Here is a 19,339-nt window from a genome sequence, read left to right as displayed (position 1 = left end):
ATGCAAGGTGACAAACCTGCAACAGAACAGGAAAACTATCCTTTACAAATAAGATGAGCTAGGGTCCATCCAGAGACACCAAGCCATGGGAGGGCATGTATGGGATTGCCCCAAGCAGGTAATGATCAGTATTAGTCCTCCCCGACCACCCCAAGAATTACTCTTCCAGAGAAGACAGAGATGGATCTTTGCCAGGTGTGCTTTTCCTCTAATGTCCTCGTTTTGGCTGGGATAGAGTTAATTTTCTTTTTAGTAGCTGGTATAGTGCTGCAACACAGAATGAAGCTGTGTATGAGCACATATACTAGAACAGGGACATGGCAAAAAACAGGAATGACACAACCTACATTCATGATTGAACAAAAACACCCTGGGTAAATCAATGTATCTATGGCTATTTCTACCAGCTGAGAACCTACCCCTTGTGCTGTGCCAGTTCTATTTATAACACACTTAATGCAGGCACCAGTCCCCATCCAACCTCCTCGACTTTTCTTCAAGTTTTCTCAAGTACTTTAGTCACAAACCATGCATACAGCTTCAAGGCCAGACTTTTGGCTTTGTGCTTCCCTGAGCAACTTCACCTTGATGATGCTTCGGAATGCCCAGGGAGGCAGGGAGGTCAGTAAGATAAACACAGTTGAGCCAATGGCACAGATCTTTGCTGTCACTTAAAGAGGGAGATCCCCAAAGCAGCAAAAGCAACAGCAGCATTTGCCATCTTGGATCTTATGATTCACTGGTGGGAACAAAGCCAAACAAGCAATTCCTTCCTGCACAGCACCTGTAACGAACATCTAAATCCAATGCAGTCATCTGGACCTTGTATGACCTACCCCTAAGCAGGCTTTTACACATATAATGGCTTTTGTGACCTGTGCACTTTCAGGCAAGTAACAGCATAGCTTTTCCAGGTTGGCTCTCAAGAGACTCATCTGGATCGATGATTTATACCTCAAGTTCAGTATTATAGAACCACCCTATTCCCTGATGATTTATCCCCACCCCCCACCCCCAGTTCTGTGTTGTCCTTCCAGGTTTGCTAAGCAGTTTACAATGTAGCATCATAAATACATGTCATTGTCTGAGAAAAAAAACAGACCCTGCTGTTTTGCAGTCTCCAGGAGCAATAAAAGAGTGACAAATGGCCTTGAGCAAGCACTGTCCCACTGGCAAGAACAATAGCAGATTAACAGGCTCCACTACATGGAGAGGAGGTAATACAACCCTGGTGGGAGAGGATTTCCTTCTATAACACTTCCCTCAGCATGGTTTATGCCTTTCCCTACTAAATGGTCACCAGAGATGCAAAGACAGAAATAAAAGTTTACTGCCAGAATCCTCAATTGCTCTATCCTCTGAATCTTTTTGTTTCTCTTACCAACACAGCCTATACAAAAAATAAGTAACTAGTGACTAGTATGGCATGGCCCCACAAATCGACCCCAGTTCATCACTGAAACCACAACGGTTGGATCATTTGCTGATGCTGCATTTGAACACAGCAGGGCTGTCCTCCAACAGACCACAGTAACAGGATAGCACTGTTGACTTGATACCCAGCAGTGACTCAGATCATTTGCCTACAGCTCCCAGCTGTCACCTTTCAAGGGACAAGCAAACAGAAGGGCATCTCCCCTCCTCCTAGCTCCCGCTTGCAAAAACAAGTAAAAGCAACAGGCACTCTCAGCTTAACTTGGTTACTCCTATAGTTCCTGAAAGGCATCTTCAGTTCTATCCGCAGAAGTGCTTTAATGAAAACACTGAGTTGATTTCCTAAGTTAAAGCGATGAAACTCTATACTGTGTCCTAAAATGTTCCAACAGTACACTTCAATCTACAACTACAATGCTCACATACTAGATGTTGTTGCTAGCAGGAGATTCACAAATGCATCATCATATATTCAGGTTATCACTTTTGATGCAGGGTTTCTATTCCAAAATCCCTACAATCTAACAAAGCAAGAGAGAGAGGGAATGCAAGGGGTATATTCTTCATTTATATGAATGGGGAACTACGGTATACCCAAGAGGTATTTAGGTACCTAAATATAACAGCTGGAGTTAGGGGCAGTAAGAAGTCAACAGAAAAGCTGAATAGAAGTTACATTTAAATTACGGGGCAGACATACCCCACAGCATGCCTTGGGATCTTTCTCACACAGCTGTGAAAACTGAGCACCTGGTCAGAGCTTCCCTTTTGTCCTGCATGCTTCAATTTTCTTCACATGGAAGCCAGGAAACAACATGAATAGATTTGTGTGTTTGGATCCAGCCCAAGAAGGAGCTGGGACACAGCTATGACACCCACTCATATCCACCACCTGGAAAATTAGTTTACATTTTGCCGTTTAGATACAGACTGAGAAACATCTTGACTTTCTTGTAATATCTAGGTGTGGTATTTCAAGAGGAATGTCACTTATGTTCCTACGCAACTAAAAGTCTTGTATAAAGCTAAAGTTCATAAGAATAGCAGTCCTCATAACTGCAGCGATATTTTCTTCTCTTTCACTAATCACAGGCAGGTACATAAGACCTTACACCCTGCATATGACCCACTTACTTCATCTGGTTGGTTGAAGTTTCATGAATAAGATAAAACAGTAAATAGAAAAGCCAAGGACAATAGCTCCTTATTTCCAAGTGACTGATAGTAGCAACCCTAACAGTGCTGGATACAGATGAACAGTACAGGTAAGAAATGTCCATCTTCAGGCATTTCATCTTTCGTGATTTCTCTTCTATAGAGTTCGCAAACAGCAATGACGCAGATACCTGACTTAGGAGTTGGCGAATAAACAAAATAAGCAGCTAGTTTTCAAATATTTCCTCTGTTCTGTCTTCTATTTTATACTGTTGGCCCCGATATATTCACTTTATATTTCATATCCTGCTTTATGAATAAAGGGAACTCATCTTGAGGGAACTTGACAGTTCAGGGTAAGTCAGGTTCCTTTATCTTTGGCTCACAATACCTTTAGTACAATGTGAAGGAACAATGAAGAAAGGGAAGGAGTATCTTCAGGTCACTTAGTGGTGTATCTGTAAAAAGGCTGAGTTCATGTCTTCAAAAACAAATATTCAAATGACAAAATCCAGGATAAACAGAACCTGTGGCATCAGCCTAGCAGAAGTATGACGGGGTCATCTCCATGGCAGAGAGGGCCCAACTCCAGAGCAGCATGGGGCATGCCAGCAGAGCAAGCAACGTGATTGCCATCAAGGCACTAGTAAGGTACCATTGGCACCACCAAATTAATGTATCTCACACACATAGAGATCACTGTTCCCAGAAATAGCTTGAAAAAAGTGAAAAGACTAAGTTACGAATTATTTTATCCGTTAAAGCTGTATAACCTTATCTGAACATTACGAAGCACTTCTGAAGCACTCATCACAACAACAAAATGGTACAAGACCAACACAGTGTAGATTCCCCTTTTCCTTTTTATAGTCAGTGGAATATAAAGAATCACTGTAAGCTCTAAGAGGCCTGACTATACACTTAAGTGAAAATTCTGATGGAACAAGGCAATTCAACCACTGCAGGCAAATATTCAAAATTAAGGCTAATCTTGTTATTGAAGGGAAACCACTGTCCCCAAACCCTATAAATACATACTCTTATGTGTTTAATTATGCCAGGATTTGCACTGGTATGCCATTGCTGCGAAGCAGAAAAGGGAAGAAAGAAGCAATACAACTTTTGACAGCAAAATAAAGTATTATATTTTACTTCCACTGGAGTTAATGGCAAAGCTTCCTGACCCTACTGAAGTCAGCTGATTTTATACAAAACAAGATGAATCACTGAAATATCACCTGAAAAAGCACATAAGTATTACTGATTAAATAGCTTGTATTTAACAAGAAATGTCATTCCATTTCCGCTGTTGGAATTTCAAAAAGATTTTAGAAAATAATATCAGCTCTCACAACAGTCATCAGTACCATTTACATTTATAGAAACACTGGGATCAATCCATCTTAAAAAAAAAATGTAAGAAATGAAAAGTTCTAGCAAAGTTTAGTCATTCCAGTCTTCCTTTAATTGAGCTCCAGCATCAGCCTGCAGATCTCATCAGGAGACTTTAACAGTGGTCTTGTTAGTTGCTCATTAGTTAATAAGACAACACTTGAAAGGTGCTCATAACATGCTACAACACATTTCCTCTTGGCAAGATATATTTTGATACTGAAGTAATGGAATTAAATGGAATTTACTGCAGTAAAGTGAGAATTCATTCTGCTTCTGCTGTGATCCCATTTCCACTGCAACCAGGTCAACCTATTTAATTCCTTAAGTTATGCAGGAGGAAAGATTTATTTTTGCACCAGTTTTAGTTCACACGCAGTAAATGCAGCCATGTACTACAGCTCCTTATTTGTAAAGTCAAGGAGAAAGACAAAAGTTTTGCTGCTGGTTCTTTGTAAAATTGCTCTGCTTCTGTTCAGACTTCTGAGTTGCACTGTAGCATGACTTTACTCAGTTGTTTGTAAAACAAATTGTGTTCTAATATTTCCATTGTAAAGAAAATCCCTTCCCTGTATTCTTTGTGTATTAAGTAACAATACAAAAATGCTTTTTACCTAATAAAACATTAAAGGAAAAAGGAAATGTCATCTTTGAAAATTTCCATGAACACACATCTGCCATAACAGTGGCAGTATCCTGTTCTATGTGGAACATGGTAGATTTTTTGTTAATAAAGATCATTAGCCAGGTAGATTTTAAACAACATCATTTTTCCTGGCAATTTAATAAACTCTTCAAATAAGACAGACAAGTATAGGGTTTGTATTTAAATTGCTCTTTATCTGATGCAGCAAATATTTGGCCGGTATCCTTCTGGTCTCTAAGTAGCACTTCACAGATTATTAAGGGTGAGGGGTGGGGAAGCAGAACAAACTGTTCTAAGTTGTAGCTCTTCATGAAATAGACCTTAGTGCCAGGTGGTACAGTACCACCAGAGCATAAAACAAACCCAGCCTTTGTGGTTGAAACATTACCATGCACACATGTTCTTGCCACAATCTGAAGAGAAGGCAGATGTTAATGCCTGGGATTTACCATCTCCTGCAGTTAGAAAGCAAGCTCAGGGACTAGAAAACTCACTGAAGGAAAAAGCAGCAATCAAATGAACGCACGGCGAATGTCCATGGGGCGGCCCCGGCTGGGTCTAGGTGGAAACCTGTCATTGGGACCAGCTCGTCCTGGAAGTGTAGGGTTTGCTCCAGGCAAGGAACCAATTGGGTCAAAATGTGGTCTGAATGGAGGAAACTGGCCTGGTGCTTCTCCTGGGCCAGGAATGAGTGAATTAATTGGGTCTCCAACATAGGGAAGTGTTGGTCTCTCATCATATTCTCCACCAATAATCATCGGGGGATAGATTGGGTTTGATGGGAATGGGTTGGGAGGAAAGGGATTAGGATAGAATGGGTTGGGATGAAAGGGGATTGGATGAGGCGTAGGGGGCAGAAACATCATGTGCCTCCATCTCAGGGCCTCCTTCTTCTGTTTCAACTTTTTCTTGTACAGCTGCAGACAGAAACAAAGGCATTTTAAAGCTCTCTAAGTGCTTTGCATTCCACCTACAGCAACTGCATTCAGTTCTGTACCACTTCTCAGAAGAGCACTCCTCACCAGTCTGAAAACCCAGAACAGCAACTCCCCTGCCTGCCAAAGACCAAATACAGCATCTCTGGAAGACCTCTAACCCACGATTTGGACATGCACCATGTAACCTGTTGATGCTGTTTTCTCCTACTCTGACCAAACTCAACATGTGTACACAGAACACCACGCTTTAAAATTTAACTCAAAGTTACTGCCTCCCAAAGTCTATGCTTTATTCTCAAATTAGCCCATGGAGACTAATCTCAGAGAGATTATATAAAAAAGCCACCTACTTCTTTCCAGTCTGTGTCACGAGGCCTTGCAATAGGATCTACAAAGAGAAGCAAAAAAGTAAGAAGAGCAATCTATTTTAAGTAGAATTCATGCCACAGATGCCCACAGTTTTGTCAGAACTTGCAGAAGAATCAAGAGATGAAAAAACACTTTTGGTCAATACATTTTTTCATTAAGATAATCCATCTTAAAAAATACAAAGCTCCAGGACCATTCAATAGGTAATCTACTTGCACACCCATTCTACGTAAAGCATCATCTCCAAAAGTTACTGAGTAAGCAGAGAAATCCCAGAAACACTGTCCCCATCTTTGACTTCTGACAGCACCTCCCTTGATCACCTTGTTTCTTCAATCTCTTGTGAGAAATTATAGCAGGAATATCTCTTCCCTCCACTTCCTAATATCTGCAATAGCCAGTACACCAAGGTACCCAGGGAAACAGATGAAAACAAGGAAAGTCTGCACCACACAATGGGAAGAACTATGTGGTCCATCAGGAATGGCTCAGCAGACTGTCACCAGTTTTCCTGGCAGAAAACTGCGCATCCACCTGAATTACACCTGACCAACTGTAATGGTTAGCATCACAAATTACTGCATTTACTCACAGTGTTTAAAAATCCGAAGTGGTTGCCTGAGGAGCCTCTTATCAAAATCTGTCAGACCTAATCCCTCTGTTCACATGAGAATGTAATTAGAAAAACATGTCTCAACATTACCTCGGAAATCTCGCAGATACATAAACCTCCACAGAAGCTGGTCATTTGAAGCCGTGTAAAGATCACGGCAAACAGCAGAAAGAGAGATGAGTGAACGGACATCCAGAAGTCTGAAAATCCGAAGCTTGAGCTCAAGAGGAAGGACCACTAACCCAAACACATCTGGCAAGTTCAGAGCTACAAAGTGGAGAAAACAGAAGCATTACCTAAGTGGTGCAGAGTTTACTTTCTCTCTAAAGACCCTAAAAGAAAGAAAGGACATTATAATGTTTCCCTTAAATCATTTCGCTTTGATGCCTGAGTTACACCACTTTTCTCAGAAAGTACTGTGACATGACAGTAAAAAGATCTCTTGCAACTCTAAGTACATTTACGGAGTGCACAAAATAGGGCAAATGGCACTTTATACTGACCACTATTGGCCACTAAGCCTAAGAAACATTCCACACACCTAACTATGTTTATAGGCTACAGAACAAAGGAATAAGTAAAGGAAAAAAGACCTGCCCAATTTCATGAGCCCACAAAAAACACATTAAATACAGAGCACATGCTTCACATAAAACCTTCCCACCCTGAAGTCTAGAAGGAATTCCATTGAATAGTCTTCAGAATACAAAGCTGAGACCTTTTATGGCAATACCTATGCAGAGAAAGCCTGGCTTCCTACTACTTCACAAACACCACCTTGGGTTACTTCCTACCATCCTTTCCAATCCCTCAATGATGGGTTACTGAGAAGATCATTCCTGGGGTTAGACTTCCAAATATGATGCTATATAAATTTTTCTGCTTTGACAAAGAAATGGATCAAAACTGCAGAACTACTGCCACAAAATTATTGTGGTATGATTTTCTCATCACTGAGTGTGGAAAACAGCCACTCCAGTCTCTTGAGTGACACTAGAGCAATTAAAAATTAAACCCAGAAAATTATATTAACATTTTCTGAGATACAAAGATTAATATAATTTCTTTAGAATGGATAAATTACTTTATGCTTACTCTTTATATACCCATCACTGAACAGCTCTTTCTAACACTTTTCCTTCAAGGCTTTAGATAGACCCCCTCCTTTCATCCTCAAAAATGAAGTACCATCTCTAATTGTAAATATTTTCTCTCACCTTGTCGGGCAGCAGCCAGAAGAGAGTAAACCAGCTGGTCTTTAAAGAGGCGGGATAATTTCTGAAGGTCTTTGTAAACACCTGCAACCTTTTCTATCAAAAGAAGAGAGGTAAAAAGCTTAACTTCAGGAGGTTATAATGCAAAAATTATATAAGAGCAGAAGAATTATGGTTTTCTTATAAGCAGAACTGTAATCTGCTTGTAATCTTGATGGGAGCAGCTCTGCAACTAGAGTGTAACAATCATGCAATAAGTAATTCATCAACAAACTACAGACCAGTTCCATGGTCAGGCTAGGCTTTCCTTTGGCCTTAAAAAGCACCATTAAGAGAAATACTTGAGTTCTTCAGAAACAAAATGACTCTCAAGCTGTCAGAGCTTCCTTTGTCAGATTTCAAAGCTCATGTGTAACATGCACCTATGTTGTAAATGCCTGTAATATTCATTTTTCTGACAGGAATGTTTTTCCATTCTGTTCTCTGAAGAAAGAGGAGCCAGAAGACTCTACCATTGTATCGGACACATTTCAGTGCTCAGTTAATTCTAAAGCCTTTTGACTAGACTTGTACATCAGTGACTGGGGCTACCCAGGACACAATGTAGGATCCTGAGTCAGCCTCAACTGCCAACAAAGCAGTTCATGTACTTCAGAGAACAGAAGGTTAGTCAGGTCTGTGCTCACAAGGATCCCCATTTATCTACCCTTCTGTCCCCCCGACCTTACTCTTCCCTCTGATTTTGGCATTCCAGGGAGAGCTACGTGGTCAGCACATGTTTTCTGACAAAAAGAATGTCACAATTACAGTGCCACAACAAGAGTGTAGGTACCATCAGCCCCTGAAGTCCTGAACTGCCAGGCAGAAAGGGCGCATAATCCAGCATTGCTGCCCCAGAGATTCATACGTATGCTTAGGTCCTCATAAATAACAGGCATACAGGCCAAAGGATGACTCGGGCTTTGCAAGGTTCTCTCCTCACACTGTTAACCCAAGAAATTCAAATTGTTTTAACAACAAAATGTGATTAAATGGCTACACTCTGAATTCCTTTTACCACAAAGCTATGACTAACGTAAATGATAACCACATTTCCATTCTTTTTTGCTATTCTGTACCTATTCGGTCCTCTACTGAAGTATATCCTTACCCACTGTGTCACTTCTTTACTTTTCAGTTTACTACTATGAGTATCATAGCTCAATCATACCTGGCTCCTGAAAGCAAACAAAGGATGCTGGCAATAGCTGTATTCTCTTAACACCTTTAATCTCTTTGTTGATTTTTAATGTTGCTGCAAATATAAGAAAAAAAGACATTTCAAAATTTAAAACACATTGAGAGATGACAAAGACCACTTAATTACTGCCTTACCCTTCGGAGGTGTTTTACTTTCCTCCCTTACCAGATCCCCTCAAGGAAAATACCCAACCATAGCAAGCAGCTAGACAAATTAAAATTTCAGAAAAACAAAATGGAACTTAAAATAGCAGGGAATAAACAAAGATCTTGGTGACAGAAACCAAGCATTGCCTTCAACAATTCTATCACGTAGAAAGAGACGTCACACAGCTAAAAGAGGTACAGAGCAAGCCATTATTATAACCCAGTCATTAAAGAAATACTAACTAGAGAAAGACTCAACAAGCTTACTATATGAACACTACATGCATGGTAGTTATAACACTGTCCTAAATCTAACCTTAACCTGACTTGGTTAAAACATTTGATCAAAATGCATACACATTCTGAGAAAACATATGTGCTTATACAAATTGGCATAATCAATTACAAGTTTTACAAATAAATGTAAAAATTTTAATCAAAGATATCTTGAAATTAGAATCAAGTCCCAATTTAATATTGGTTCTGCAAAAATGTGGAACTGCTCAAATGCTAAACAAAATATGAAAAAGAAAAAAACCCCAGCAAACCAAAAACAAAGACAACAAAAAAAAACCTCCAAAAAACCCACCAAGTGATATGGAAGTTGCTTCAAAAAATTAGACTTCCCTAAATTTTCTGGACTGAATAGCTTAAACTAAATAAAATTTTTGAGACCACAGTTAAACTGTTAGTGTGCTACAGGAAAGATTATACATTAAAGCTAAAGAATACATAGTCACACTCTGGAAGTTGTTTATAAGTCTTGCAAAGAACATGAGACAACACAAAATATTGCAGCTGGAGTAAATCTACCTCTTTTAATGTTTGGCAGTGTATAACAAAGTTCCTACGAAATGAGACAAGAAACAGATTTCTATAACATTGCAATGAAAAGGCCAGCTGAATCCCCTAAGGATTGACCTATTATGATTAGAGGAAGAGAAACAGTTGACACGGAGACAGGAAATGCCAAGAATATTCAGCATCAGGAAGTAGCATCTCTTGCACCTCAGCAACCTGGATAATCAAGGTGCAGTTCTAAACAGAGTGCACAAAAGCACATTTAAGTTTTCTCTTACTAAACAATGGTGATATTTAGCAATGTGCATCCAGGATAAAAACTTGACTAACTTACCATTAATAGCAACAAGATCTCCCAAAGGCACACAAGTCAAACCAGCACAACCTTCTTCGCAAAGGGGATGTGTGTACTGTAGCTTATAAACACCATTCCCTCTCCATTTCTCTGGCATAGACACTGCCTTGGCTTCTGTCCCCTAAAAATACACAGAGATAACACTGCCATACATTAGCAATCTACCAAGACTAAGGGGTGAAAAAAGAGAAGTTGGGAACTGCCAGAATGCTGCTTGCAATTCAAATCTTAGTTTAGTCCCTATGCGCATTATGACACAGACTATAATTGCATGATTATATACTATTTTCCCCAAGACTAACAGCAAATCTAAGGAGAAGTTTAGAAATTTTTTGTCCTGTCCCAGTTTCTGACAGGGAAGGATGTTCAGTGAGCAGACTCACACCTATTTCTTTGAGACATCTACTTCATTCTGTTATTTATTCCAGCATTCTGACGACAACTGCATGTATGTTAATTTACTGCACGAAAAACATGTTACTGCACCTTCTGTGAACTTATGAGGTCTGACAGGGCTTGAAGAATCAGACCTTGAAATCCATTCAAAAATCTAAGTGGACTAACAGTTTTTCCTTTCAGCTTCAGTATGAAAAGGCCCAGATGGAATCCCAGAGGGGGACACAACATTATCACAAGTACAAGTAGAGTCTCCCTCTTTCCTCTTAAATCTGCACTGCAATCATCTTCCCTACTTCCAAGCCTACTGACTGACATAAACAAACTTTCTTCCCAGTGGCAAATGTATTATTCAGATAGTATTTCAGGCTATAGGAATGCAATTAACTTAGCAGATTTATTAAACTGGTATTGGTCAACCGGAGCCCCTACAGGTGCTTAGTTAGCCCCACTGCAAGAAGAAACATGAGAATTTAAACACCTTCCCTGAGAGTAAATCTTTTTTTGCATGTTCAGCCACATATTAGTAAACATACAATGCAAATCTGAAAATCCAAAGGGAAAAGGTAAATTCATACATCATACAGAGGTACTGTCATAGGTGCTAGACTACGAGTTAGATACCTCTGCAGGTTAGTGGAACCAAAGCCTAACTGAACTCAGTTGAAGTTAACAGGGAATTGGAGACAACATTTTGTCAGACCTAGGCCTTGTTAACCACCATGTGAACAGGATACCATTGAGATGATACTGATGCTTACAGCAGCGCTTCAAAGAAATGCTACAATCTAAGCACATCTACACAAGCTCAACAGTATAAAGCAGAAACAGGGGGGTTATCAGCTGGGTCCCAGTGAGGCTGAGGACTGAAAGAAACACAGGCATAGGCCTCTTCTCTCACACGTAAAAGCTGCTTAAGGCTTACTGGTCAGGCAAATTAGAGAAGCTGATACTTCAGCAGCTCCTGCTGCTGACTGACATATACAAAGCCAGAAGTAGATCTTCAGATGCATCTTGTCTCACACAGTCCCACGATATTCCACAGCTTTCTCATACTGACCAAGAAATTTCCTGATTGGTTATGCACCTACCTGAGGTACATAGCCTGTCTCCATCATGAGAAGATGTACTAGAACAATCAAGGCATCAGTGGCACTGGTACACTCAGCAGAAAGGTAGAGCATCTCTAAGGAATGTGGTATTTCACCATCAGCAGCTTCACTGCACAGCATGGGTTCGGAGGGATAGGAACCTGTACCTTCTTCCAGGTCAACATCTTCTGGGACTAATCCAGAAGGAAATTCTAGGCTGGATCCTGCCTTCAAGGGAAAGCAAAACATACCTTCATTCAGAAAATTACACCTCTATATACATCAATATTATTCGTCTGCTTATTCCAGTCCTCACAGGCACCATGACTACTCTACTGATTTCTCATGCAAATTGTACAGATTCATTACATCTCCATTTTCCAGCATCCCAGCTGGAGACTGGGATTATACACACACCCTGTGTTTTTTGATATTTATAATTCAAGCCCTTCATAAAAGGGTCTGTCATTTTATTGCATATACCACTTGAAGACAAAGTGATAATAATATATTAAACCTTCATCAGAATTTTCGCAACATACACAGGAGTAATTTACTCACTACAGTATCACCATTTATTTAAATTTAGCCAACATGTATGGCAAGTAACCAAAATGATAACTCAGACTGCTTAGAAACACAATAGGCCTAAATAGCTGGGAAAAAAATCATGAATGGAGTGTATGTGCTGCCACTTCAGGAAGACTGTGGTTTTATTGTGGTTTCCTTTCTTCTACCAAAATCACGATGTATTATTACGTAATTTATAAAACCACCCAGATATACATTAAAAAAAAAAGATTACTGAATGAAAACTATAAGGAGATTTACCTCAGGGAAGGGTCAGGAAAGGGGAAAAAAGAGTCTAAAGGAGCTCTAGGTACTTCTCCCCCACATCCATGCTCAATGGCACAAGGCACCCTTATGTTTGTATGAGGCTGGCATGGCCATCCACCCGTGGAACTTCCCTTCTTTCATTAACAGCAATGCATGTAGCCCCAGTTAAGCATAGTTTTTCAGACTTCTAGAGCTCTTCTATAATGCTACCTAGTTGCTTAGAAATTTTCCTGCCATCTTTCACCACAACTTTGGAGGAAGATGTGAGAATCTTTCATCTTGCTTTCCAATATTAAATAAATATGAAATAGATCTGCACAGCTTACTATGGTCTGACTGACAGACATAAGGAGCTTGCATGCCCACAGCACTACATAAGGATTATTGCTCCTGACAAGAATCAATGGGACAGTGGTTCAACTACATTTTCTTTCATTGCTTACTATTCTTTTTATCCTAAATCTTAATTTTCATACATTAAAACAATATTTTTAAAAGACTTCATATAAAGGTTGTATTAAGGGACATTTTGTATTTGAAATTCATTCCAAAACAAAAAAACTGCTTGCTTTGAAAGAATGTTGGAAGACAATTTCCTCCCAGCTTCTCAAGCTCCTGCCTGAAACAGACAGGATCGTGTAAGAGAGAGATCATGGCACTAGGCTGTACCTGCAGAGTCCCCTCTAGGGACACCATTCACCATAGGACCCAGCAGTTGGTGGCAGCTGTTATCTGCTTAACTATTGTATGTACTGTCACACAGGAAACAAACCACTGAGTAATATGAAAAAACGTGCCTATTAGCTGCATGAAGCATATGGGGTCATACAGATGTACACCTACGAAGCACGAGGCAGAAGCTGTCTGAGCAACACAACCTCCATGCACAAGACAGACAGGTCTCACTCTATGGCAGGCCGTCTGAATCACAGGGAACTGTTATAACCCATTAGAAAGGAATCATGCGCTCATCTTGTGAGTGGTGTTTCTGACAGGCAGTGCCTGTTGCATTTGTTCAGTACCTAGAATCAGTTTCCTCGAGAAGACAGCACTGAGGCCAGTAACACACTCCTAACTTCCTTACTGAAAGTGCATGTTCCAGCAAAAACATTAAATCCTGTAAAAATGTCAGACCTGAAACATCTCAGGGTCTCTGAACTAGCTTTTGTGTCACAGCTAATATACAAGGAATAGAGACAAATTTCCATCCAAATAACTGGCTGTGTATCACACAAGTATAAGGAGCCAAATATTCTGAAAAGATTCTCTACTATATAGTACAGCAACTGACACAAGAAGATACCTTCTTTTTTACCTTGTGTTGTACAGGGCAATTCTCATGTACTTACCCTCTCGTCACTCTTTTGAACTTCCACCTGAGCTTTCTGGTTGTCAGACTGCTCATTCTGCCCTTCTTCTTTTGGACTGTTGGCCTGACTTTTGTTGGGGATCAAGGTGGACGGCTCATGACCGTTCTCAAGTGGGGGAGGAGTAGAAGGAGGAGGAGGAGGTAGGTTGGGCTGTCCATCTGCTTCTTCTAGTAATAAGCATATCAAATCACCAGAAACAATTCCATATGAAGCCAAGGTCTTCTGATCTTCTGTGAGTGCATCTTTTCTGTTCAATGTTATTGAAAACTTGGTATCAGAACTGCAAAATAGGAAAAAAAAAAAAGGAAACATGGTTGGCTGCACCTGGGTAACTGCACACAGAGCTACAGTTAGAAATGCATACTGCATAATACAATAGTACTATGCCGTGAGTTTTAATCCATTAATGATTAGCTATATATTAAAGGAAGAGTGAGGAAAAAAAAATGGTATGAAATTATTTCCCCCATGTTTCTCTCCAAGTACATTTTAAGTAGCCGTAGCTGCTTGGTAGGTATAACTTCATTTACAGTAATTGCTCATAAAACAGTTACGAAGGAAAGCAAACAAGTGCCCTCCAAATTAGAAGACACCACACCTAGCAAAACAAGCTTTAAATAAACTACTGGCTGAGATGATTTAAAAACAAGATAGTGTTGCAGACCCAACCGTCTTGCTCTCTGATTAAGCAAAACATTCCTTTCAAAAGGTCCGCAGCTGCCCTACAGCACGCTAGTTGCAAATGACAGTAATAGCAAAAGATGCTTCAGGGCAAGCACAAAACCAAAACCAAATAGAAATGCAACTGGTTAGCACAGAAGCAGCTATCCAGTATCAGCTATAAAACACACCCACTGTGGCAAGACAAGCAGTAATTCAGATTTCTCCTGCCCACACTGCTATGCAGCACAGTGCAGTGCTATCAAATGTACGTATCACCAGTGAAACATTAGTATATCGTACCTAATTAAAGGTTTGCAAATACAAACCCTTTAGCCACTATCAGAAAATGAGCCTCTTATGTAGGTATTTCTTAAATTGATTTTGCAGACTTTACTCTCCTATAAAGGCTACCATGATTTCTTCATAGATAAAACGTTTATGAAATTTAACCCCAGAGATTCTCCAAGAAGCCTGCAAAACTATAAAACTGATACCCGACAGCCGGTTTTGTAACGTAAAGGCCACACGGAAATTTAAGTCGGCTCTGACTGGAGCTGCAACCCGCATTTCACAGCCGAGCATTTCCCAAAGCAAGTTTTACTTTCCTGTTCCGCAGTGAACAGCCGGGAAGCGAAAGTCGCTGGGAGCCGCCGTGACCCGCCGCCCGACCCGCCGGCGCTGCCGCAGGACCTGCGGGAAGGGGCTCAGCAGCCGCCGCTGCCAGGCGTTGCACGAGCTTTAGCAACGTGCCCCCGCGAACCGGGTAAAACCTCCAGGCCGGCAATCTTTTAATCCCCTCCACCCCGTGATGTGTTACCCACAGCTCCCGGGCCTCGCCCCGGTGCCCCCCACCCGCCCCGCCGCGGGATGCCGCACACGGGCCTACCAACCACCGCGCCTTCGCACCGCCGGCCTCGCCCGGGAGCCGGCAGCGCGGCTCGCCCCCGGCCGCTCTGCCCCTTCCTCTCGGCGCCCGCCCTTCGCGCCCTCACGCCTGGCCAGAGGAGGAGCTGCACGGCCCCGGCGGGCCGCCAGCACCCGCCGCCCCTTCCCCCGCCCGCGGCAGCCCCGGCACCGCCCGCCCCGCAGGGGCAGCAGCGCCGCCCCGGGGCGGACGGGGGGAGATGGGCCGGGCCGCCCCGCCCCTCCCCCCGCACCGCGTGGTACGGTCCCGCCGGCCCAAGCCCGCGCGCGCGCAGCCGCCCCCCCTTAGCGCCCCCCCCCCCCCGCGATGGTTCGCTCCGCACGCTACCTGTACCCCCAGGCGGGCAGCAGGGCCCGGCGCAGCTGCGCGCGCAGCTCCCCCAGCGTTGGCTCCGCCCCCTGCACCTCCAGCGGCGCCGTTCGCTTCTGCACCCGCACGCGAAGCTTCATGGCGGCGGCGGGTCTCCGCGCCCGCCTCGCGCCCCGAGCGGGCCCCGCCGGCTGGCGGCGATGGCGGTGGTGGCGGCGGGCGGCGGGCGCAAGGGCTGCCGGGGCGTGTCGTTGTTTTGGTTGGCGCGGCCCCGCCTCAGCCCGCCCGGCCCCGCCCTCGCTTGGCCCCGCCCCCGGGGCTTGAGGCGTTCCCCCAGAGCGCCGCGGGCCGCGCGCCCGATCGGTGCCTCGGCGTGCCACGCCGTGGCCTGCGCGGGGGCTCTGCCCGGCCGCGATCGATGATTGGGGCGTTCGGGCTGTACCCGCGCATGCGCTGGGAGGAGTTACCTTCCCCTCGCGCTATCCCCACCCCCGGGCTTGTCGGTTGGAGGTTGTTGCTCTTCCCCGCGGCCGTTGCTCTTGTCTGCCTCCGTTGCTGAGGTTGCTTTGCTGCTGTTGTTCAGCAGTGGCTTATCTCTCTCAGCGGCTTATCCCCGCCGTGCCTGGAAGGGGATAAGCCGCTGGCGGGAGTGCTCTCTGCACGCTGGCTGCCTGCCTGCCGCTGTGTGGAGGGGTTTGGTTGGGCCGCTTTTCTCATCTTTTAGGTGTTACTCTAAAACCAAATAGGTTGAGGAGAGGGTGTTGTTCTCTGGGCGTTTAACTCTGTTGGCGAAGTTCATGGAAACAGGTGCTATGGGAAGGGCTGAAGGAGGATACTGTCCCCAAGAGCATTTAGTTTTATAAAGGAACATGTTTTTTTAAGGCAGACTACTGAATTGTTGTCTTGGAGGTAATGTTTTAACACCTGCAGTCAAATAATCTCACCAGAAATACAAAGTGTCACAGACTTGACTTCACTGGCGTTAGTTCCCCATTATCTGTCATACTTGAAAAAAGGTTCCTCCTCAGTTGACTTCATCTAGAAATACGCACTTCATGGAAGTGTAATGTTGATGGGGAAAAGAAGTGAAAGGCACAATTCAAGGTTTTACTTTGTTTAATGAATTACATTAAATTTCAGAGAACAGTGAATTCAGAGGTAACTTCTGAACAATGCTTATTCTCAATCTAGATTATCTTGTTTTTCCTTCTGTGTTGGGTTTGTGTGGTGGGGGGTTGTGTAGCGGGGGAGGGGCTACAGGGGTGGCTCCTGTGAGAAGCTGCTAGAAGCTTCCTCGGCTCCAAGTCGGACCTGCATCTGGCCAAGACTGAGCTCATCAGTGATGGCGGTAGTGCCTCTGTTGTTATAGCATATTTAAGAAGGAGAAAGACTGCTAAAGGAGAAGAGGAGCTGCAGTGAAGAGAGGAGTGGGATGTGAGAGAAACAACCGTGCAGACACCAAGGTCAGTGAAGAAGAAGAGGGAGGAGGTGCGCCGGAGCAGAGATTCCCCTGCAGCCTGTGGAGGACCCCACGCCGGAGCAGGTGGCTGGGCCCGGAGAAGGCCGTGACTCTGTGGGAAAGCCCACGCTGGAGCAGTTCACGAAGGACTGCAGCCCGTGGAAAGGACTCGCGTTGGAGAAGCTCATTGAGGGCTGACCCCCAGTGAGAGGGACCCCACGCTGGAGCAGGGGAAGAGTGTGAGGAGTCCTCCTCCCGAGGAGGAAGGAGCTGCAGAAACAATGTGTGATCAACTGACCGCAACCCCCATTCCCACCCCCCTGTGCCACTGGGGCGGGGGAGGAGGTAGAGGAATCAGGAGCAAAGCTGAGCCCGGGAAGAAGGGAGGGGTGGGGGGAAGGTGTGTTTTTAAGATACAGTTCTATTTCTCATTATCCTACTCTGATTTGATAGGTAACAAAAATTAAATTGATTTATTTTTCCCCAAGTCGAGTCTGTTTTGCCTGTGACCATAAGTGGTGAGTGATCCCTCCCTGTCCTTGTCTCGACTCATGAGCCTTTCGTTGTGTTTTCTCCTCCCCATCCCGCCCGGGGGGGGGGGGGAGGAGTGAGCAAGCGGCTGCGTGGTGCTTTGTTGCTGGCTGGGCCTCAACCATGACACCTTCTAACGATACAGTTCACTTACCTGACATTTCTCCACACAAGGAATAATACGATAAATATAAGGTGCAGGAAAATTGGAGTACTTACTAGGAATATAACACTAAAATAACAGTAGTTTTACCTCCTTGAAAGAACTTGAAAAGACCTAGCTTGTACCACCAAGTACAACTGCTTATAATGGCACTATTCACATGGCTTAACCCTACATCTATAGGAACAGCCCTATCTGTGTCCTTTCAGCTCTTACACGGCCAGTCAGAAAAAGGAGACTGAAACTTCAAAAATTCTCTTCTGGGCTACGGGCAAAATCTGCTTTATGCCATCTGAACATGGTCATCCAACCCAGGTAAATGCAGTTGCTAAATTTCACTTCACTTTAGACTTTGCTGTCAAATACGTCTCAAACTGAAGGGCAACCGTCATCTGTTTTCAACATGTCGATAAATTCCTCAGTGGAAAAGGGAGGCTTGTATTGATGAAGGTGATAAAAAGAAAGGCAAAGAGACCACTGAAATGCAATACCCTTCATTGAACAATGGAAGAACTGATGCTCATGACTTAGTGTGGTGTTACATACAGGGCCCTCAACTGCGAGCGTTAAAATGAGTGATTTTCTGAGAAGCTTGCTGTACCCTTTGGCACTGCCCCAGTTGGAGAAGTGCTTACGCAGTCGTCATCAAATGGGGCCACCTCCTGGACAAATCCAGAAGAGTAGGTTTCTGCGGCAGAGGGGGATGAGAGTGGAAGTAGCAAAGGCAGGGACAAAGAGGATAGAAAGGAGAACACGTGAGGAGGGATCAAGAGCACCATGCCTGTCAGAAACTCTGCTTTCCTCTCTCTTGAAGAGGGTTGAATCCAAAGTGAGTCATGCTGCTGCCTCAACATCATCACCATTTTCCATTGGCCATGGACGTCCTGCTCTGTTTTGTCTTTCAGTGTTGTCCCTGTCCCGGCCACCTCCTGTGTTCCCACTGGCTCCAGGGCAGCTTAATCTGCGCTCTTTAGGAAGGGTGGAGGAGGCTTCCCTAGTATGAGAAATGTTCATGGCTTGTGATGCTTCCAGCAGAAGCACCATTTCAGTAGCTTGCACAAGTTAAAGTAATTGTGTGAAATAAAATGGTTCAATTTCTCAGGAGCTGGCTTTAGTAGTCATTATTAGGTAACCAGCTATACCAGTTACAAGTGAGCATTTCTGCTGGCATTCTGCTAATTTTTCCTTTGAATTTTATGAGTCATGCCACAATGTAAGGCTTAGACACGTTCTCCACACAGCAGTAAGTATTAAACAGGAAAACCTCCTAAGAAGCAATCATGATGAAAGGC

The 19,339-nt window shown here is 43.5% G+C and overlaps 1 protein-coding gene across 1 annotated transcript; it reads right to left on the bottom strand.

Moving 5' to 3' along the window:
* Positions 1–3,585: 3,585 nt before the first annotated feature.
* Positions 3,586–16,085, bottom strand: FBXO7 (F-box protein 7). The gene is made up of 9 exons (XM_050912137.1): positions 15,913–16,085; positions 13,977–14,277; positions 11,791–12,018; positions 10,283–10,424; positions 8,972–9,055; positions 7,765–7,857; positions 6,638–6,814; positions 5,916–5,953; positions 3,586–5,544 (listed from the first exon to the last, which is right to left on the bottom strand). Exons 1-9 carry the CDS (start codon positions 16,032–16,034, stop codon positions 5,140–5,142), a joined length of 1,590 nt encoding a protein of 529 aa, XP_050768094.1. The 5' UTR covers positions 16,035–16,085; the 3' UTR covers positions 3,586–5,139.
* Positions 16,086–19,339: the final 3,254 nt, after the last annotated feature.

Source organism: Gymnogyps californianus, chromosome 1 (assembly GCF_018139145.2).
Source record: "Gymnogyps californianus isolate 813 chromosome 1, ASM1813914v2, whole genome shotgun sequence".
Lineage (NCBI taxonomy): Eukaryota > Metazoa > Chordata > Aves > Accipitriformes > Cathartidae > Gymnogyps > Gymnogyps californianus.
This window is presented reverse-complemented; position numbering and strand designations above follow the sequence as displayed.